This window comes from Lissotriton vulgaris, chromosome 1_2 (genome assembly GCF_964263255.1).
Source record: "Lissotriton vulgaris chromosome 1_2, aLisVul1.2, whole genome shotgun sequence".
NCBI lineage: Eukaryota > Metazoa > Chordata > Amphibia > Caudata > Salamandridae > Lissotriton > Lissotriton vulgaris.
This window is the reverse complement of record NC_141686.1, coordinates 267474790-267497812: the sequence shown is the minus strand read 5'-3', so window position 1 is coordinate 267497812 and position 23023 is coordinate 267474790. Positions and strand designations below refer to the sequence as shown.

General features: G+C 47.3%; 1 protein-coding gene across 1 annotated transcript in view; it reads left to right on the top strand.

Moving 5' to 3' along the window:
• ST3GAL3 (ST3 beta-galactoside alpha-2,3-sialyltransferase 3) overlaps positions 1-23023 on the top strand; it is a 732784-nt gene that overhangs the window by 289352 nt on the left and 420409 nt on the right. The window contains exon 3 of the mRNA XM_086953194.1: positions 13286-13448. Within this exon, the coding sequence (XP_086809320.1) occupies positions 13316-13448 (133 nt within the window). The 5' untranslated portion in view covers positions 13286-13315. The remainder of the gene's footprint in view (positions 1-13285; positions 13449-23023) is intronic.

The window sequence follows — 23023 nt, the reverse complement described above, 5'->3', positions numbered from 1 at the left end:
TTGACAGTAAGTCCTCCCTTGGTCTAGTTCTAGATTTTTTAATTGCGTTCTTAATAGATTTGGCACTATAGCCCCTTTCAATAAATCTCAATTTACTTGCCTGCTGGTTCTTAAACAGTTCTGCATCACTACTACATATCCTACGTAGTCTAAGCATTTCCCCATAGGGGATGCTTTGGATAAGATGAACAGGGTGAGCACTTGTTGCGTGCAACAGTGTGTTTCCAGATGTTTCTTTCCTGTATAGTGTAGTGCTTATTGTCTGATTATCTATTTTAATCAGGACATCTAGGAACGGTATTTGTTCCTTACTTATATGAGAAGTGAAATTGAGATTAATCTCATTATCGTTCAGCTCTTCAATGAATTTCTCGGCCTCCTCCTTTGTCCCGTTCCATATGATCATCAGATCATCTATATATCGTAGCCCCGATATAACTTTGTCTTTATAGGTGTTGTTATGTTGTGTCCTTAGGACCAGCTCCTCCCACCAACCCATAAACAAACAGGCATATGTGGGGGAGAAGCTGGCCCCCATTGCTACACCCTGCACTTGTCTGAACATTTGTTTTTTGAAGAGAAAGAAATTGTGCTCTAAGCAAAAGACTAAGAGATCCATCAGCATTTTGTTATGACCAGTGTATTCTATGGGTCTCCTTGCCAAAAAATATTCCACTGCCTTTATGCCATCAATATTTCTTATGCAAGTATATAATGATGTTACATCTAAAGTAATCAGCATGTATCCTTCTTCCCATTTGACTTTTCCTATTTTACCCAAGAAATCTCCAGTGTCTCTCACATAGGAGTCTAAACCTTGTACATGTTCTTGGAGGAAAAAAATCAATATATCTTGATACATTCTCAAGGGGTCCATCACAGGCTGCAATGATGGGGCGTCCTGGTGGATGATCTTTACTCTTATGAATTTTCGGGATGAAATAGATTACCGGGGTTTTTGGAAAATCCTTCTTTAGGAATTTGAATTCCTCCAAACTTAGTAATCCTTTGCTCTTCCACGCAAGTAATTTACTCCAGAGTTCGTCTTGCATCTGCTTGTATTTGAGGGGCGTGCTGTGGTGGTAACATTGTGTATCATTTAATTGTCTCTCTGCTTCAGATAGATAGTCTTTGAGGGGCCACAGCACTATATTCCCCCCTTTATCTGAATTCCTTATCACAATGTCTTTTTGCTTTTTTAATTTTTCCATTAGGGCCCCATAGTTTCTTTCCTGAGTGGTAAGTTTCCTTTTTGTGTTTATTATTTTCATGTTCAATTTTTTTATTTGTGAAACAACCACATCACTGAAAGCATCGATGGCATCTTTCGTCATTATTGGCACACATTTAGACTTCTTCTTAAACGGGGTTTCTGTTTTTTTGTTTCCCATATTGTCTATGTCTTGGGTTTTCAAAATTGGAAATTCCCCCTGACTTACTTGACTTCCTTGAGGGGTACTACCAGTCTGAGTTCCTGGTGTGGTATTTACAATGGATTGAACATCCCTTAGCAATTCAACATCACCAGCTAATAAGTTGGGCATGGCCGCTGTGTCCAATGGTGGATTGTTGGACTTTGCTTTATTGTTCGCCTGTTTATGGTATTTGCACAGTTTTAATTTTCTTATATATTGGTACACGTCGGCCCTAGTTTTCGTGTACTGGAAATTGGATTCCGGGCAATATGGCAGGCCCAGCGATAAAAGCTGTTTTTCTGCAATTGTTAGATCAATTCCTGCCAGATTGATAATAGTATTGGCGTTACAAGGGGTGGTTGTAGTTTCTATTATTTTATCTTCTTGTTTGTCCATGACCCCCTGCCTCTGCCTCCTCTCTTTGTTGCGTTGTTTGTTTGCGATCCTCCTCGCCCTTCTCCTCTTTGTGCGCCGTTTTTTGCCGATTGTACGGTGCTTATATATATTACTGTTTATGCCTAGTTCGTAACTAACAGTTATGGATATGACACTAAAGTTTTTAAAACACCTGGTTAGTATCATGTTTAGGTCATTTCCACTGTAGTGATAGGATCAAGTTTTTAAGGGGGCTCCCTATCACTAGTACCGGCACGGCAGGTCATGACTATACTTACAACAGACAGCAATAGGTTTTAATCATCTGCCGTTTTCAGTATCGACTTTTATATATTTATGTTTACACCTTTTTTAATACTGTATGCACTTTAGCACATATTATCCAATGTGGCTTGGCACTTAAGGAGTTTTTCGACAGTTTTTCGAAAATGAGCTATTAGACTATCATCAATCTCAATTTTTGCACCAGCTGTAGTTTGCAGAAGCGGTATTTGCACTGTTATCAATTTTTTTGAAACCATATTTATTTATTTATTCTATTTATATGGTTTTAATATAGATCAATTCCAAGCTAGGCTTTAGGTATTTGTACAAATATAACAAATGCTTTCCAATGCAAGTTGCTCATACAACGTATACAATCAACACATCGTTGACCTTTGGTATACTAGCAGTATTTGCACAATCTATATTTTGCACCATAAAACCCAGGTTTTATAAGAAAAATGATATTTATATATTTATTCTGTTTATATGGTTATTTATATGGTTATTTATGGTGTAAATTTATTCTTGAACAAAAATCGGAATAATGATGAAAAAGTACGAATTTATCCACATTCATGTGTTCATACGGGCATCTGTGCCCTTTCTTCGTTTCTGTAAATCTCAAAGTGCAATATTTAATTAAAATATACATAGCAATGATTCCGAAGTACTTTGTGTTGATTACATTCTATTGTACGTTTTCAGTACCTTTAAGTTGATGTTGTATAATAGAGAACTGTTCAAATCAGTATGTTGTCTATCTCCATTGTAGTGCTGCCAATCACGTCAGTTGACCGGTGGTGTTCACTCAATAAAAACACGACTCAAGCATAACGCGACCATGGGTCTGGAGGCCTGAAACGCGTCATGAGCTGTGCACTAATCTGTTTAAATAAATAAATCTTACATTTGGCACCACCAAGAAGTTGTCCATTCCCGTTTTGTGCGCGACCACACATTGGAGTGTAACCGGATATATATATATATAAGTCATAAAGTCAAAAGTCAAATGCTCTTATATAGCGCAGCAGTTCACCAAAAAGTTCTCAAGGCGCTTGGCAGAAGAGAAAGAGAGAGCGTCCTCGTGGGTACGGGTGAAGGGATTACTTAGGAAAGAGCCAGGTTTTCAGGCTCTTACGAAAAGCCTGGTGATCGGAAAGCGACAGAAGATGAGGAGGCAGCTTGTTCCAGAGTTGAGGGGCCATGTAGGAAAAAGACCGACATCCATTTCTCGAAGTCCGGGCCCGAGGCTGGACTAAGAGGGATTTAGACCTCGATCTTAAAGCTCTGGAGGGTTTGCACCAGAGCAGTTTCTTCGCTAGGTAAGAGGGCCCAATGCCGTGGAGGAGTTTGTGCATTAGACTAAGGATTTTAAATTGGAATCTTTGGCGCACAGGTAGCTAGTGCAGCTCTCTAAGGCTGGGTAGGGAGGGGAACCTGGGGGGCAATCCCAGTACCAGTCGAGCGGCGGCGTTCTGGAGTGTTTGAAGCTTAGACAACAGACCCTCATTGATGGTAGTCAACATTGCTTTACCGTAATCTAAACGCTTGTGTACAGCACCATGATTTCACCTTTTCACTATTTACTTTAACTATGTCGTTTTTTGTTTTTTGGAGCACCTATAATGTGATATGATACATTAAATTCAATAAAAATAATTTTCTGATTCCAATCATATGGTTTTGAGTCATGAACACCACACCTAGTGGGTTTAAGCTATAAACGTTTCCCGTAGAGAACCATTGTTTTTTTCTTGCATGTATTAGCTCAGGTTCTCTGGTTTAGAGGGCTGCCCCATAATACTTTGTTTGGCAAACATTCGTTTAAAGTAGTTCAATCAATGCACGTGTGTTCTGAAGCCGCTTTGCTTTTCTCACATTTTTGGTGGGGTAGATCGTCTTTATAGCTGCACTACAGAGAGTCTGGTAGTGTTACTTATCCGTTCACAAGAGTAAAATATGGACAATGAAGACCACACGCTGTCAGCCTGGCACCTTACCCTTCGGCAGCCTGCAAACCCATCTGTGGGGTGCCTCTTGGTTCATCACTCAGCCCCACTCTCTTGAGTGCATACATTACCCCTCTGGTCAATGCCATCCGTGCACATGACATCAATATTCTCTCCTACACCGATGACACGCAACTCACACCCTCCCACTTGAAAAGACCCCGAACACAACAAACAAGTTTACCGCCTGCATAAGAGAAGTCACTCATTGAATGAATGCCAACTGCCTCAAGCTCAACACGGACAAGAGAGAAGTAGTGACCTTCGTCAAGAACACCTCACTATGGGACTCCAACGTGTGGCCGGCCAAAATCGCACCCACACCCCGAACTCACACCTGGAACCTAATAATAATCATCAACAGCAGACAGGACTGCATAAGTCAAAGATGTCACTGCATCCTGTTTCCAGAAGATGCAAAGGAAGATCGTCAAAGCAACCCTAGAAAAACTGTTACTTATGCCCTAGTCACCAGCAAGTTGGACTATGGAAACACCCTCTAGGACGGGATCACCAAGCAACTCACTGGAAGACTGCAAACCATCGAGAACTCAGGAACCAGACTCATCCCCAACCTCTCACACAGAACTCACATCACACAACACCTTAAGGAACTCTACTGGCTCCGGAGACACAAAAAAACACACTCCCTTTAAAACATTCAAGGCACCACGCACCTTGGGCCACATCCATCTGAACAGTTACATGTCATACCACCAACCACCCAGACACTTCCGCTCCGCTCCGCAGGACTCCTAATTGCATACACCCGAAGCATAAAGAGAACCAGATCAGGAGGATGGCATTCTCTAGCATTGTTCCTACAGCGTGCAGCTAAAGTGCTTTGTCCTCATATCTTGTGGCATCCCAGCTTATCCTTGATGTGTGGCAGCAGGAGAGCGGTGACGTCACAGGGACAGGGTGGGCACTCAGACGTGTATTTGCTTGTGTGTGTGTTTCTGGGGAGGGGCGGCTTCCTGGGATCTCTGCAGCCCATGAATAAGTGCTTCTTGCGTGCACTCTTGCACCAGTGCGAGGTCTTTAGGGTCGAAATTTGAAAACTGAGAAAGAAAGAAATAAAAAGTGCATGATAAGGACAATAATCCCTACATCGCTCTTCTGCGTCAGTTGGTGAGAATTATGCCACAAATCCACTTAGACTCGAGCTGCCAGGTGAGACCAGGAGATGTTTGCTTTCCTTGTATGTCTGCGCCTGAATGTTGACTTTTGGGATACTGTGTGTAGGACGAAGACGGATGTCGGTTTGAACTGGTGGTGACATATTATAAAGTTGGATGTCACACCAGCATTACTTTGCCAAATTGAGCATTAAAGTGCCCATCTAACCAGGACCCTGGGCATCCGGCCACTTCCTCTAGAAGGATTAAATGCTCAGCATTTAGCATCTGAAACAAAAGTCTCTGAAACCATAAGAAAGTGTCTCGCAATTGAAGAAGGGGGGGGGGGGGGGGCTTGGATTTAGCTAGGGTAGATGAGGACAGTTCTCGGTGTCTCTTCAGAGACATTTTCTAGATCATTGCTTGGGCCTATCTAAGTACACGTATTGCTTTAAGCAGTGGAGAAACCCATCGTTTTGGACGGTTTCCTGTAGATGTAAAGTGCTAGGGCGGGCCATTTCAGACCCTGTCGTTTCATTTCCCGAAATATCTGCTGCAAGGTAAGATTTCTGTAGGAAATGCAGTGCTTCAAAACACTCCTGGTACTAGCAATTATTATGTTGTATGGTGTGTATGTGTATGTGTGTAGCACCAGCTGTGTGGTAGGAGTTTGTTTCAGCGCATTTAACCATGAACAAATATGATGTAAACTGCAGCGCTTTACATTATGAACTTGAATACAAACAAGCAAGGTGTTGCATAAAGTTAATTGAATTAAAGTCTCTTTTTGCGCTTACCTAATATAAACACGACCGGAGAACTACTGAACAATAAAGTGGTTTTGTTTTCACGTTAATGAGAGGCACGTGGCCGGTAGAAAAAATGGATAAAAGACTTACCTGTGACCAAGGCTCCTGTGAGAGCTGAAACGCGTTAGGTGGATAACAGAGGAATGAAAGTGCACTGCTGCACATCCCGAAAAAGAAATAAAGCACTTAAAACCCTTTGAAACAGGTCTTGTATTAAGAAGTGTGTCTGAGATTGAGATGGCTTTTCTAAGTTCCTATCACGTCGAAGGTACCCTGTCAGGTGTCTGGGCTCCTGCACGAAGGAAGAAATGTATTGCTGAGATATATATATAAGTCCTATGTTTATGTCAATCCTTGTCAACAACTATACTTAACTGGCTGTTTGTAAGTCAGGAGTGACTCACTGACGAAGGCTTACGCCGAAACACGTCTGTGCTTTTTGTTTCCCGAATAAATTCACTGTGATATCTCTTGGTCTACGAGTGCTGCCTCTTTCTTGCAAACTAAGAAGAGTTTCGAGCGTTATATCGTTATATATATATATATATATATATATATATATATATATATATATATATATATACACACACACACACATATATATATATATATATTTATATATGTATATTCTCCCACTATTATTGTGTGTGTGTAGCAGGCTACACCTTGGAGTAGCGCTTGGTTGTCAGCGTTATATTTGTTGTAATCCCTATGTCATGGTGTTCTGTGGGAGTGACGAGAGGTGTTTTTAACTTGTCTTGGGTGCACAGGGCTTAGCGGTGTGAAATTGTCCATCATATGACTGTGCGATATCTAAGATTGGTTGAGAGCGCTCTGCTGGTCAGGACCTGTCTGGATGGTCTGTTACAGTCACTCTTCATGAGTCTGTGGGACAGTGCTTTAAATGGAAAAAAATAAGTGCAGGTACTCACCAAAAGGAGCAGTGGGTGGAGTTAAGGGCGGTGCTAAGGTGGGACAAGGGGCGGAGCTAGCTTTTTGACTTTGCAAGGTTGTATGCACAAAATCTGCATGCATTGTTAGAATGTCGGATCCATCTGTCCATTAGTTATCTTACTAATAATTATATATATATGGCACTTACTTATAAGTGTTTATTACTACCCAAAGTAGGCTTTTTTAGCATCCTTAAAATAAGAAAAGATTGAGGAAATAACAGCGAGGTTCTAAATATATGCCTTCTTGTTTGCAGGCAGGTCCTTGCTGCAGGGTCATAACTCACTAAGCTATTTTACCAGGATCTTAACTTTTGACCTGCAGGTAACACAAGGCTCTATGCAACAAAAAGTGTAATGTTTTGATTTGTTCTGCATTCCGTCCATCAATTGTGTGTATTTTGCTCAGTTTGTACAGCACACACTATTGGTGGTAGTTATTTGTCAAAATAACCATAAAGGAAATGTGACGTATGCTGTGAAGAAAGGCGCAGCAAGATACCGTAAGGTGACCAGTAGAAGCTCCATAGTTTCTTTTGTGAGTTTGGATGCGTTTGGTATGTGTTTAATTGTATGTGTGCTTGTTGTATGTGTGTGTCTACCGATGGAATGTGTGTGCTGTGTGTCCGTGCTTTTGCTTTTCGCAAGTGTTTGCATGTGCGTGCTTGGGCATGAATCTGTGGTGCATGTACATCTGTGCAGTATGTACTCATCTGTGTCTGTGCATTATGGTTTGTGTGCATGTATCCATTAATGTGTTGTGTGCGTTTGCCTACGGTGCTTGTCTATTTGTGGAGGGTATGTTTTATTTGGGCAACAGTGAAATCAAGCATTTCATGAACATTTGTTTAAAAAAAAAAAAATGTTAGTAAAATTGAAGGGTATCGAAGAGTGTGTTCTGCCGAATGAGCTGCGTTCATTCCTGTGACTCATTCTGAAAAACCAGCCAGAGTTCAGTGCCTTCCTCCAGCTTGTTTTCTCCTCCACGTACACAAACACTTGGCACTTATCCATTATAAAGAAACACGTTTCAAAACAAGTGATAGTTTTACGAAATATAGACCAAGTTGTATTTGCAGCCAAAGTGCTTAATAAGTGGTAAAGAACGGTGCCCCCTCCCCCCCAGGGCAGGCCAGTGAGGCCTGTATTCAAAGGGGTCCGAGGCCGACAGGGGCAGGCCAGCTGGCGCCTGCCCCCAGGTGCGCTTAATGGGCCGCCGTTAGTTAACACTCCGTGGACATCACTCTCACAGCCATAAACCCACTTTTAAATCTGTTCTGTTCAGTGCTTCCCGCCGCCACCCATTAGATTTTTCAGTCCCTCTCAGCCCCACTGTGAAAGAACAATGGATCCGATAAGCACTCTGCAGACCCCCCTCCCGCCCTCCCCGCTCTGAAGACTTCCAAAGGTGACAAGCACTCCCGTGATTAATTCCCTGCAGTGCTTGTTAAAGGAGCTGCAGAGGAGTGGAGGTGATAAAGGAAGCGCTGCCTGGGCTGAAGTCGGGTCCCATGAGTACCGGTACTCTCTTCGTTCATTGGAAAAGTGCCGGTACTCAAGGGGAGAAAAGGAAAAAGTGCCGGTACTCCGTACCGGTGAGTACCGGCCCATTTAAAGCACTGCTGTGGGAGGTCTAAGATTGGGTGAGAGTGCCACATTGCTGGTGACCTACCTGCATGGTCTGTATGACACTCATCCTTCATGTGACAATGGGATATCTAAGATTGGGTGAGAGCTCTGTGCGTGTCGGGACCTGCCTGGAAAGACTGCATGACATCACCCTTCGTGTGGCTATGCAATGTCTAAGACTGGTCGAGGACGCTCTGCGGGTCACGCTGTTTCTAGATGGACCGCGGTACAGTCATCCGTCATGTGACTGGGAGGTCTACGATTGGTTGAGAGCGCTCTGCAGCTCAGGCTCTTCCTAGATGGACCGCGTTACAGTCATCCGTCATGTGACTGGGAGGTCTACGATTGGTTGAGAGCGCTCTGCTGCTCAGGCTCTTCCTAGATGGACCGCGTTACAGTCATCCGTCATGTGACTGGGAGGTCTACGATTGGTTGAGAGCGCTCTGCAGCTCAGGCTCTTCCTAGATTGACCGCGTTATAGTCATCCGTCATGTAACTGGGAGGTCTACGATTGGTTGAGAGCGCTCTGCAGCTCAGGCTCTTCCTAGATGGACCGCGTTACAGTCATCCGTCATGTAACTGGGAGGTCTACGATTGGTTGAGAGCGCTCTGCTGCTCAGGCTCTTCCTAGATGGACCGCGTTACAGTCATCCGTCATGTAACTAGGAGGTCTACGATTGGTTGAGAGCCCTCTACTGCTCAGGCTCTTCCTAGATGTACCGCGTTACAGTCATCCGCCATATGACTCGGGGAGGTCTACGATTGGTTGAGAGCGCTGTGTTGGACCTGCCTGGACTGTCTGTGCGACTGTCATGCTGGTTCCATCTATTTGTTCTGCAGCCCTTAGCTGCCTTGCTACAGGGGGGTTTCTCAGGGGGTATTAATATAAGGTGTTTTATGATGTTGAACAGTGATTCTTGGGTCCACAACACCTGTGAAGAGAGCCTTCTGACACATAGTGTAATACAGTGTTTGTTAACACGAGTGCGCAGGGGGCCATCACGAGCAGAGGGTTACCCTTCCGACACATAGTGTCATTACCATGTACACTGCTTTATTAGTAAGGCTGCTGGTATCCCATTTTTACAGATAAATACAGACAGAAAACATTGTGTTCCCTGACTTTATTTATTTTTAAAGGTGGAAAAATACTGAAAATGGTGCTTATTATGAGACTCTCCGTGTTATTTTTCATGAATTCCAGGCAACAGCTGAGCAGATATAGACAACATGGAGAGTGAAAAAACGTGTGAAATGAAGGGTGAGATGTCCTTAAATAGACGCATATTTTCGCTTCTATTTGTAGTAGAGTTCTGATACGTACCTGTGAGTGTAATGTAGTGCTCAATATGCTAAAACGTGACCGGCATCCATGGCTGAGTGCACGTGTAAGAGTTAAATACCGTAGAAATATCACATTTTAAACGTCCATTTATTCTCAAAACACAAAAGAACTATGGATAAATACCAATAGGAAGGCCAAAAAACGAATTATGGGGAATATGGACGGAAAGTTAAAAGAAATATATATATATATATATATATATATATATATATACCATAAATCCGGCAGCCCTATTTATAAGCGACTTGGCCATTGACGGACTTTCTTGTTGCTCACAGAAACCATCTCGCTTTTGTTACCACCCCTTTAAGAGTTTCATATCAAGGTGTTTACAACAGGACCCTTTGTTTACGTTTGTTTTTTATTTTTTTATTTAAAAAAAATATTCTTTGCACTGTTAATGCCCACATACTTGCGTATTTACATTTATACCTTGTTGTCAAGTCTGTTAGCCCATCTTGGCAGAAAATGTGATCCGAGACACAAGGAGGTAGTGATTTGCGCAGGATCACAGTGTGGGGTGTCTGAGGTTACTACTTCGGTGACAGTGGGTGATGTCCTAAGGACAGGTAGCAATCCAGTCGTGCTTTCACCCAGACTCCTTTTTAGGTCTCGCCTGGCGACGCAGCGCGAAACGGCTGTCGCAAGCAAGATCTATTGTCACTGACTTGCCTCGGAAGGGAGACAGGAGATGGGCACGCACAGGGCAAATGGAGGTCGTGAACGCACCCGTAAAGACACGCAATGTGCACCTCTCCTGTCTCCCTTCCGTCCTCAGTAGCCTCATGCACTTGAATTTTTTTTTCTATGCCCACGCGTGGCGCGCTTTGCACATACAGCATGCCCCACTTACCGGCTCTTGTGGGGACTCTGCAGCAACACGCGGGCTCCGTTTTGCTCACAGGAGCCCGCCTGAAATCTTGGTTTGGCCACACCATGCAGTATTCACGAAGGCGGGGTGGGCTCACAACGGACTTCATGTACTTTTTTTTTTGCCTTTGGTGCTTTTGCGGCCCCTCCCTGGGCCGCACGAGCCCCGCTGCAGTCATTAAACTCCGGCGGCTTCTGAAGTCTGCACGCGCCGCCACTGGGCACGAGCCACAGGACACACAAAAGTTACAGGTACCGCGCATGCAGGGCAGCCCTCGCCCTCCCAGGTCTCCTCCCCGCCCCGGATGTGGAGGTGCTTTTTTTTAATTGTTTGTTGTGTATTTCATGGTTTTGTTTGTCCACTCTGAGATCAAGAGCCCTCAGCGATAGCCTTTCCGAGGGCACCCTCACCCAGCGATGAATCATTCCACTGCCCTGTAAACACTGAGCACGGGGCGGAAAGGCAAAGCGTTGAGACAGAAAGCTAAAATGGTTAATTAAGCCGCTGCAAGGTAGTCTAAAAACGGCCTGCTTTTTTGAAGGATGCAAATCAATAGCCCTCTGTGCACTTCCTGTTCGCTCAAGTCTCTCGTACATGCAGAGCGCGTGCTTGCTGGTTGGTGTCTGTGGTTTCTCATCCTAAACTGAGAAGGGCTGATAGAAAAAAAAAATCCCCCTTTTGAAATCCCTTACTAAATTTAGAAGTGTGCCTTCCTTCCCTTGTGTAACCCGAGACGTGGCTTTTTAAAATGGATGGCTGTGACTTATGGCTGAGGGGGGACAGGAAGTACGTGTCGTCATGCACCAATATGAACTGCCGGCATGAATATACACTGCTCAAGTCCAATGAATCCGCGAGCCAATGGGCAAGGCGTTTTAATTCATTTTCTGCATTATGGGCAGTTTTCACACAACTCTGCACGACGCACACGTTGAAGTTATCACACAGAGCAAGTGTGGAGGTTCTGCTCTATTATGTCAGGCCACGTCATGTTTTGTAATAGTAATCTATACAATATATTTTTCCTGCTTTATAATTTTCTTTTTTATTTTTTTATTTATTGAATCAAATCTTTCACAGCATCATAACGAGCAATCCATAGAAGCGGAAAAATAATACTTCAGTAATCATAAAAATAAACAAAAATAACAACGCTTTTGTTTCATTCCTTTACACATTTATTTTTATGTTTTATTTAATAACTTCCATAAAACACTTTTAGAATAGTTTTGGCAATTCCACTTATTGTTCACCTTCATAACCTGCTCTTTAGGACTCGTAATTTGCATAAAAGGTCAGAATTTTCTCTAAATTGAAATTTTACTTAGATAAAAAAAACGAATGAGAATTGAGAACCGATCACTCTGATTGAGGCCAGATCGAACAAGCATTTGCAATGCAATAGGTCTTGCGTTTGCGAAAGTTTGAGCTACTGGCATTGTAAATGACAATGCCTTTTTTATGCGTTTGAAAACCTGCAAGCTGTGCGTAAACAAGCCCTTTCTACTTGTAGTCCATGCTTATGAGAAGCAAAGCTGGCAGTCTCTTTTACTGCCAGCCTTGCTTCTCGTAAGAAAGGACTATACGTTCAAAGTGCGTGTTAACGCACCGCTTGCAGGTTTTAAAAAACAAATGAATAAAAGGCAGTGTCATTTACAATGCCAATAGCTCCAACTCTCGCAAATGCGAGACCTATTGCGTTGCAAATGCTTGTTCACATGGCCTCCGTCTGGGCTGCGACAGATGCTTCTAATACCCCAATTGTAATACACCTGTTTACAAGAGGTCGCACAGACTCCTGCCTCGCTCATACCTGTGAGGCTGTAACCCTGTGCACCCCCTTTGAATGGCTGCGAATGAGGGGTGGGCCCATGGGGGTAACATGAGACCTCCACCCTTGCATCCACTTTACCTGAAAGTACACATTTTAAAATTGAAATATGTTTGCTTCCTGTGAATGGCATTCTGGGAGTGATTCGAGCCCTCCCCTGGTCGGTGTCTGGGGGTCTTTCAAACCACTAGAGTACGTCTCTTTGTATGGGAGTCTCTCATACCACTAGAGTATGTCTCTTGGTATGGGGTCTCTCGAACCACTAAAGCACGTCTTTTTGTATTGGGTCTCTTGAGCCGCTAGAGCACGTCTCTTGGTATGGGGGTCTCGCAAACCACTATAGAGTACGTCCCTTGGTATGGGGGTCTCGCAAACCACTAGAGTACGTCTCATGGTATGGGATCTCTCAAATCACCAGAGCACCTCTCTTGGTATGGGGGTCCCTCGTACCACTAGAGGACGTCTCTTGGTATGGGGGATCTCCCTGGGGCAGTAATCAGCATCACCACTAGAGCATTCCTCTTGGTTTGGGGGTCTCTTTGGGGCAGTAAGTCCCTCTCGGGGTTGTAGACATACTGCTGTCTCTTCTAGCGCTGCGAGGCCCTCTCGGCCACCACTTACCTCCTGTCCTCTCGCCCGCAGGTCATGTAGCCCGGCTGGCATGCAGTGAAGATGGGCATCCTGGTGTTCATGAGGAACCTGCTGCTTGCCCTCTGCCTGTTCCTGGTGCTCGGCTTCCTCTACTACTCCGCCTGGAAGCTGCACCTACTGCGGTGGGAAGACACGAGTGAGTACATTCTGCTCTGTGCGGCGCCACTGCCCTCACTGCCCTCCGTGGACCCTCCACCCTACACAGGTATCCTCAGCACCGGCCTGTCTCTGCTCAGCCCACGGGGACTCTGAGCGCTGCACCCAGAGGGTGCTCACTGCTATAGGAACTCACTGTCCCATGCGCTCACTGCCCCATGCGCTCACTGTCCCATGCGCTCACTGTCCCATGCGCTCACTGTCCCATGCGCTCACTGTCCCATGCGCTCACTGTCCCATGCGCTCACTGTCCCATGCGCTCACTGTCCCATGCTCTCACTGCCCCATGCTCTCACTGCCCCATGCTCTCACTGCCCCATGCTCTCACTGCCCCATGCTCTCACTGCCCCATGCTCTCACTGCCCCATGCTCTCACTGCCCCATGCCCTCACTCTCCCATGCCCTCACTCTCCCATGCTCTCACTGCTTCTGTGAACATACTGTCCCTGGGTACTCACTACTGTAGAAACCCCCTGCCCCATGCGCTCACTGCCTCATGCACTCACTGCTTCTGTGAAACCTGTCCCTGGGTACTCACTGCTGTAGGAACTCAAAGCCTCATGCGCTCCCTGCTTCTGTGCACATCCTGTCCGTGGGCATTCACTGCTGAAGGAACTCACTGCCCCATGCACTCACTGCTTCTGTGCACATCCTGTCCCTGGGTATTCACTGCTGTTGGAACTCACTTCCCCATGCGCTCACTGCCCCATGCTCTCACTGCTTCTGTGTCCCTCTGCCTATTCACTGCTGTAGGAACTCCCTGGCCCATGCGCTCACTGCTTCTGTGCACATACTGTCCCTGGGTACTCACTGCTGTAGGAACTCAAAGCCTCATGCGCACCCTGCTTCTTTGCACATCCTGTCCGTGAGCATTCACTGCTGTAGGAACTCACTGCCTCATGCTCTCACTGCCCCATGCGCTCACTGCTTCTGTGCACATCCTGTCTGTGGGTATTCACTACTCTAGGAACTCAGTGCCCCATGCGCTCACTGCCCCATGCACTCACTGCTAGGCCCTTCGTGCTGCAGTGTTGGCCCCATTTTAGGGTTAGATCCAGCCTGGCACGTGTCAGGCGCTCCGCCCTTACTCAGTTTAGGCAGTTCTTTTGGATTGGCCAGTCACGGGTGGTGTAATAAAGGCCCATCCTTGACCTTGGACAGTATTACCTGCGCACAGTGATTGGTTTTACTAAATGCTTATTGTACACTATTTGTCTATACATCACCTGCGATAGAATGGTTGTAAACAGCTCCGCAGTAGTTGTGCAAATTAGGGCCAAAGACAAATATGGCCCACTGATCTTTCATCCTCCATCCTCACACTACTAGTTTTACCTACCCGCCTACTCACTGCACAGTTGAATACGTTTTAGTTACACATTTTGTTAATATCGCAAATCATGCAGGCCTTATGGCGGATTCAGGCCTGAAGCTGGAAATCCATGGTTCAGCATCCTAGTCAACAACTGGTGCATGTGTCCAAGTGCCCCCACCCCAGGTGGATGTGTCCAAGTGCCCCCACCCCAGGTGGATGTGTCCAAGTGCCCCCACCCCACCCCCGGTGCATGTGTCCAAGCTTCCCCCCGTGCATGTGTCCAAGCACCTTCTCCAGTGCATGTGTCCAAGGACCTTCCCCAGTGCATGTGTCAATGTGCCGCCCCCTAGTTCTTGTGTCCAAGCGCTCCCCAGTGCACATGTCCAAGCGCTCCTTCAGTGCATGTCTCCAAGTGCCCCCCACCTCTTGTGTCTAAGCGCTCCTCCCCGGTGCATGTGTCCATGCTTTTCCCCGGTGCATGTGTCCATGCTCCTCCCCGGTGTGTGTCCAAGCTACTCCCCGGTGCGTGAGTGAAAGCTCCTCCCCGGTGCAAGTCTCCAATCTCCTCCCGGTGCATATGTCTAAGCTCCTCCCCGGTGCATATGTCTAAGCTCCTCCCCGGTGCATATGTCTAAGCTCCTCCCCGGTGCATATGTCTAAGCTCTTCCCCGGTGCATATGTCTAAGCTCTTCCCCGGTGCATGTGTCCAAGCTCCTCCCCGGTGCATGTGTCCAAGCTCCTCCCTGGTGCATGTGTCCAAGCGCACCCCCGATGCATGTGTCCAAGCACCCCCCCAGTGCATGTGTCCAAGCGCTCCCCCCGATGCATGTGTCCAAGCGCTCCCCCCGGTGCATGTGTCCAAGTACCCCCCCAGTACATGTGTTCAAGTACCCCCCCAGTATATGTGTCCAAGCGCTCCCCTGACGCATGTGAGCAAGCACCCACCCAGTGCATGTGTCCAAGCCCCTCCGCCCAGTGGATGTGTCTAAACGCTCCCTTGGTGTATGTGTCCAAGCGCTCCCCCGGTACATGTGTCCAAGCGCTCCCCCGGTGCACGTGTCCAAGCGCTCCCCCGGTGCACATGTCCAAGCGCTCCCCCGGTGCACGTGTCCAAGCGCTCCCCCGGTGCACGTGTCCAAGCGCTCCCCCGGTGCACGTGCCAAGCGCTCCCCCGGTGCACATGCCAAGCGCTCCCCCGGTGCACGTGTCCAAGCGCTCCCCCGGTGCACGTGTCCAAGCGCTCCTCCGGTGCACGTGTCCAAGCGCTCGCCCGGTGCACTTGTCCAATCGCTCCCCCGGTGCATGTGTCTAATCGCTCCCCCGGTGCATGTGTCTAATCGCTCCCCCGGTGCATGTGTCTAATTGCTCCCCGGTGCATGTGTCTAATTGCTCCCCGGGGCACATGTCTAATCGCTCCCCGGGGCACGTGTCCAAGCGCTCCCCCGGTGCACGTGTCCAAGCGCTCCCCCGGTGCACGTGTCCAAGAGCTCCCCCGGTGCACGTGTCCAAGCGCTCCCCCGGTGCACGTGTCCAAGCGCTCCCCCGGTGCACGTGTCCAAGCGCTCCCCCGGTGCACGTGTCCAAGCGCTCCCCCGGTGCACGTGCCAAGCGCTCCCCCGGTGCACGTGCCAAGCGCTCCCCCGGTGCACGTGTCCAAGCGCTCCCCCGGTGCACGTGTCCAAGCGCTCCCCCGGTGCACGTGTCCAAGCGCTCCCCCGGTACACGTGTCCAAGCGCTCCCCCGGTGCATGTGTCTAATCGCTCCCCCGGTGCATGTGTCTAATTGCTCCCCGGTGCATGTGTCTAATCGCTCCCCGGAGCACGTGTCTAATCGCTCCCCGGGGCACGTGTCCAAGCGCTCCCCCGGTGCACGTGTCCAAGCGCTCCCCCGGTGCACGTGTCCAAGCGCTCCCCCGGTGCACGTGTCCAAGCGCTCCCCCGGTGCACGTGTCCAAGCGCTCCCCCGGTGCACGTGTCCAATCGCTCCCCCGGTGCACGTGTCTAATCGCTCCCCCGGTGCACGTGTCTAATCGCTCCCCCGGTGCACGTGTCTAATCGCTCCCCGGGGCACGTGTCTAATCGCTCCCCGGGGCACGTGTCTAATCGCTCCCTGGGGCACGTGTCTAATCGCTCCCTGGGGCACGTGTCTAATCGCTCCCCGGGGCACGTGTCTAATCGCTCCCCCGGTGCACGTGTCCAAGCGCTCCCCCGGGGCACGTGTCCAAGCGCTCCCCCGGTGCACGTGTCCAAGCGCTCCCCCGGTGCACGTGTCCTAGCGCTCCCCCGGTGCACGTGTCCAAGCGCTCCCCCGGTGCACGTGTCCAAGCGCTCCCCCGGTGCACGTGTCCAAGTGCTCCCCCAGTGCACGTGTCTAATCTCTTCCCCAGTGCACGTGTCTAATCTCTTCCCCGGTGCATGTGTCTAATCGCTCCGCCGGTGCATGTGTCTAATCGCTCCCCCGGTGCACGTGTCCAAGCGCTCCCCCGGTGCATGTGTCTAATCGCTCCCCCAGTGCATGTGTCCAAGTAACCCCCGCTCGCCCCCCGAGAGTCTGCAAGTCACTAGTAACAGTGCACAACTCCATAAGGCGGCGAAGATAAGCCTTCTACAATGAAGGGTAGGATTGTTGGTCGATAAGCGAGTACTTCATAGTGTTTCTTTGGGCCCTAGCGATAAGATGTCATCTGAGTTTAGACAAAGGGTGTGTTACACTGAAACAGCCTTGCAAGCTCCTAGGATCTCCCAGTTGACATCGTCTTGCAGCTGGGTGGCTGGTACCTTGACTGTAGACATGCACCTTGTGATCCTGAGCAGATTTCCTGCTTGCCTAACGTCGTACATGCTGAGATTGGCTTCTCATTATCTTGACTGTATTCACCATGCACCATCTGAGTTAGAAACTCCACCATGGTTGGCTAAATATGCAATAAACCAGTAGTAACTACTATCCTGACGTGTTCAGAGAGGTGTGCCATCATTCTCACCGATACTTCACGATAGTTGCCCACTTCGGTGTGATTTCTCCATGACAGTCGTGTCGTGTCCAGTATGTAGTTTTGTTAGTCAGTCCTCGATTGAGGAATTACTGTTTCCTATTCAGAGAGTTCAGTTGATATCGATTGATATGTTTGTTGATTTGTTTTCTGTGCTCTCTGAGACGAGTGTTGGTGGTGGCGTGGACACTGCCATAGTTGCATCTACTTTCAGTATTTGGCTTTGCTGTTGTGGTCCTGGGCCTTATTTACTCTCTGCCTTGTTGATAGCTCTTTCTTTGTCGGATCTTTGTGAACAATGAAATTAAATGAATTGATATTTGTAAAGTGCACTTATACCCCAACTGGGGTTTCCTGGCGCTGTACGCATACCGCTGTGGAATCCTTCCTGGCTTTTCCCTGTGAAATGTCCACTCCTGGGCACCCCCAAGGTGAAGCCAGGCTTCCCAGGGCTGTTGGGGCCGTTGTTGCAGAGTGGGACCCATGATTAGAATAGGCACCGAGGCGAGAATTATCAGGTCCGAGAAAATTGAGCCCAAGACCAGCCGAGGCGGGAATTGAACCCTGGTCCCGGGCCAGACCTCTGCATCAGGGTCTGCTGCTCTAACCATTGAGCCACACTTCTCCACAATGGGCCTTACTGGGATTTTGTGTTTTATCTGTGCACCCCGAAGAAGAAAGATGATATTGATGAATCAGAAGAGGTTAAGAGGACTCCCCAGAAGCATAACCACAATCGAACTAAGGCGAGGAAACCCAAAACGCCAGCAAAGCTAGATCAGACTGTGTGCATTAAAACACACAGACCATAACAAAATGTTGTACACATGAAGCAGGAGTCTTTGTTGGTAGTGAATATAAGCGTGGTTTATTCACGATACAAGGTATAAAAACCCGACCAGCAGTGCCAGGCTCTCGATTCGATCTAACGGCTCTGTGACCAAACACCGAGCTTGCAGACACGAGAACATGCTGGCACGAGCTCAGCGCGAGTCACAAACCTTCGTGCCAAGTATAAACATAACACTAAGGCTCCCTGTTTTCTGTTTTTACAGATTTTTACAGATAAATACAGACCGAAAACATTTATTTTCTTATCTTTATTTTTAAATGTGGATAAAGATAGAAATTGGGTTGCTTTCTAAGTAATTCTAAATTCTGTCTGGCATGACTGTCAGGCCAATAGCTGTGTGGATGGATATGTAAGGGGGTTAAAAAAGAAAGGGATTTTAGTAAAGAGGCTTTAACAGCTGTAGATATGCACAAGGTTAATACAGAAATGTGCATATTTTCATATAATTACATTAATGTATCTTCTGAGTATGTTCACAGAATTGAAACCTAGCAGGCATTCAAGAATAAGGGCATATTTATAGGTTAGATAAATGTGGAAATATACTAATTTTAGCTTCATTTTTCCACAAAACCCAAAATAAATATGGATAAATACAGATAAAATCAGCACAAAATAAATATGGATAAATACAGACGGAAATGCCCAAAAAATAAATACCATAAAACCGGGAGCCCTATTTTCATAATATAAACACTGGGGGGCGTTGGATGGCGAAAGTAGGTTCATGGCCTGACCAGGGCTCTTGAGTAAGGTTTGCCCACCGAGCTGGTCCCCCTTGCTCCCTGTGGGGCATACTGTGCCCCCGTGCGGCATGCCCAGTGTGTCTTCTGCTGATGTAGGACTGCATGAGGGTGTGCAGGTTTATGTTATGATAGCAGCCTACAAATCACATAAGGATTCAGTATATAGTGTTTTGGGATGTATGGTCCTGATGATGGCTGCTTAACCCTTGACCTGCCAGTGCGGTTTTATGACTGTAACATGCAGACCAGATCAGTGATGCACCGGTCTTAGATAGTCATGAACGTCCCATACAATACCGCTGCAGCCCTTCCTGTTTATAGGGCTTGTCCGACTCCGGGACAGCGCATGCTCTGTCGCTGTGAGATCTATTGTTCTTTTAATAAAAAATGATAGGGTTTCGAGGGCATCTATTGCTCACCCTTGATGACCGGCTAACTCCTCTTCACTCTAATTCATCTGGTTTTCATTCCTCGTGGATGGCAGCTGGTTTCTTTTTGCTGGACGCTGGGAGGATTTGGTTTTACCTCTTTAGATTCGACACACACGCACGCATGCGCACCCGCTTCCAGACCATACTTTCTTTGTCGTCGCTTGCCCCTTCATAGGTCTTCAAACTGTGGGGCGCGCCCCCCTGGGGGGGCGCAGCATCCCTTCATGTGGGGGGTTGGGGGGGCGCACTTCACCCCACCACTTCACCTTCCCCAGTTGTGTGTCTCAGCCCGGCCTGCTGTAGCATCAGCTGCTGGGGGCTCGGCTGAGAGTGTCTGGAGTCACAGGTCAGAGGCGCAACAGTTGGGGGGGGCTAATTCTTCAAACAATAGGAAGAGTAGACATGCAGGGGCTCTAAGAAGGGGTGAAAAAACCCAAAGCCTCCTTAACGTGAAAGGGTCTTTTAAAGACCTGTGAAGTACTCAGGTGCTGCTGGCAGTTCCAAAACTGTCTGTGTGTGTGCCCGGGAAGCTGCCTCATCCCGGGCTGACACACATGAGGAAGCCCTTTGAGCCCTATGGGCGTTGCACACCTGGTGTGAAGGCATTTGCATCCCGCAGGTCTTAGTCAGAAGCCCCTTTAAGGGCGCCACCCTTATCTGGTCAAAATACACCACTGGGCCACGAAGCTACCTCATCCCTCTGTTCTTCGCATCTGAAACTTGTCAAAAGAGTATAACTTTGTTCCGGACTTCTCTTATCTCTGAGCCTTGGGGACCCTCCTACACCCGCAGGGTGTGTCCGAACTGCGACCCTTTGCAAGTCGAAACTGGTCAGACAGGAGGTCCTGTGTGTTTTTTACAGCCTTTAACATGACTGCCGCTACTGATTCAGATACTGTCAATTCTCACCCGATGATAAAATCTGTGTCCATAACATATCTCACTGTTGTGTCTTGCCTCGTGTACCCATGCTCTTCAGTCATGTCTGCTTGGAGGTGAGTAACAAAGGGGGACTATGGATTATCAGTGTTTAGCAATGCAATCAGACCCCACAGCCCTAGCTGCTGTTGAAACTTGCAGGGAGGGCAGAGATTGAAATGGGACAGCTCACAGGGGAGACTGCCTCACTGGAGCTCTCCTCGAGCCATGTGACGTCTAAAATCAGAAGCATGGCAACAGCTGGCCGTACTCCACATAATCATGGATTTTTCAGTTGTGTCAGAAAGCATGTTTTGTGGAACTTCTTTTTCTGGTATCTTGTTTAGGGGCAAGGATGTGGCACAACAGCTGGAGCTGATGACTGTAGAGCTGGGAAACCAGGTTCAATTCTTGATGTCTGCTCAACATCCTGTGATTCTGGGCAAATCACTTAATTTCCCTGTGCTTACAAAAAATGAATGTGTGCTTGTGTAATGTAATGATGGTCCTGTAAAGCACTCCAATACCTTTGGGTCATGTTCGCACTATATAAAACTGCAAAAAATATATTACAAAATGTTGTGAGCACTCCCGTTTCCAGGCACTTCTCAAGACTGGAAGTGGAGCTCAACTTAAGTATGGCAGAGGCAAGAATCCATCCACACATCGTCTCTGTGGAGAAAAACATGCACTCCCACACCTGTGTTTTGGGAGTGTTTTTGCTAATCTATCCTAAATTTAGTTTTTTATGTGAAAAATAAAGCACCAATGTAATTATTTGTGCAGATTTTTTTCTTGGAGATTTTTCATTTGTACTTTAAAATAAGCACATGGACTACCAAAACTTCAGTTTACTAAACACTCTACCTTTATTTAATATTATTTGCCCTATACGACCTGGACTCTGCAGGAGGGAATGGCCATCAATGATGCAGTGTCAGCTTCAAGAACTTTTTTGTCAGGAGGTGGTGGCGGTGGGGGGGGCTCGACGTGTAAAAAGGTTTAGATGGGGGATTCGGCCGACAAAAGTTTGAAGACCTCTGGGCCTACCTGATTGCACCCCCTGCCACCTCACCCCCCCCCATTGCTGTCCCCCGGTAGTGTTGTTTGCACCCCATCGCCGCTTGCTTTCCCGGTGTCCGTGTAGCCCCCCCAGCCAGCCGCCATAAAAAAGGTGCAATGGCAGCTCTGGCCGCTCGTATGATTTAACATGTAACACCTGTAGGTTAGATTATCGTTTTTTAAATTTTAAATCGCAAATAGGTGCGTCTTCCTCTTTTCATTATGTGTACAATGATGCTTAAAACCGATTTCAATTTACAAGTAACAAGTCCGATGACAAACACCTGCCAAACGTTAAAAAGCCATATTGGCCGCTTGTTCCATGACACAACAGCAGCTTGTTTTCTTCATTACTAGTTGCCAGAAGTCTGTCGGGGAGCTTAACTTCGCAAACACAGTGCCTTCTGGAACTCAAACTGTCTTGGGAGCCGTACAAACAAAAAAACCCGACTGATGTGGGTAAAAAAACGATGCAAGCTCTTCCAAAAGGTGGTTGTGAAGGGTGTGAAACATACGTCCAACCACCAAAAAATAAGTTGTAGAAAAACAAAAGAAGAAACGAGCATTGGCAAAGCCAGTAGGTCTTACCTATGCGCAGGGCACAAGTCCTAAAAAGAGAAGTGGGGGGACGCTGACGTCACGACAGGAAGTAACGTCACGAATGGTGGCTTGCACCATCAGACCCATTGCCTCCCCTCGCGAACCCCTTAGATGCGATTGCATCTGAGAAGCCAGAGCGTGACATACAGCTGATATATGGTCAAAGGAGGTGTCACTACGGCCCTGAACAAGCAGGCACATTAAACTCTGGCAGTATTTTGTTATCAAGCTCCCGGTAAAATAAGTGGGGGACGCTGTCCACCTGCGTGGTACCCAGACTCGAGCCCTGCCTATGTGTCATTGCGTTATGGGTTATTGTTTCTGACAAAGTCTTTTAGCCCTGTTCTAGAGAAGCATGGCTGTGCAGAATGGCTAAAAGTTAGGATAAAAAGTGATATGACGCTGCTAGCACTGACGAGCCCGATTAGCTTTGCAAATGCCTGTTCACCATATCAGGGTGGCCATTACTACATTGATCAAATTAGGTTATTCTCCTTTCTCTACAATATTAAGTGCTTGCAGACCTTTGGTTGAACCTACCCAGAAGTTTCATCTCTCTGGTTGAGGGGTCCAGTGATGAAGCATGCCACAGGGAAATTGTGGGCAAGGACTCCTGTATAACCTTAATGGGCTGCCCAAAGACAGGCTGTGTTTTT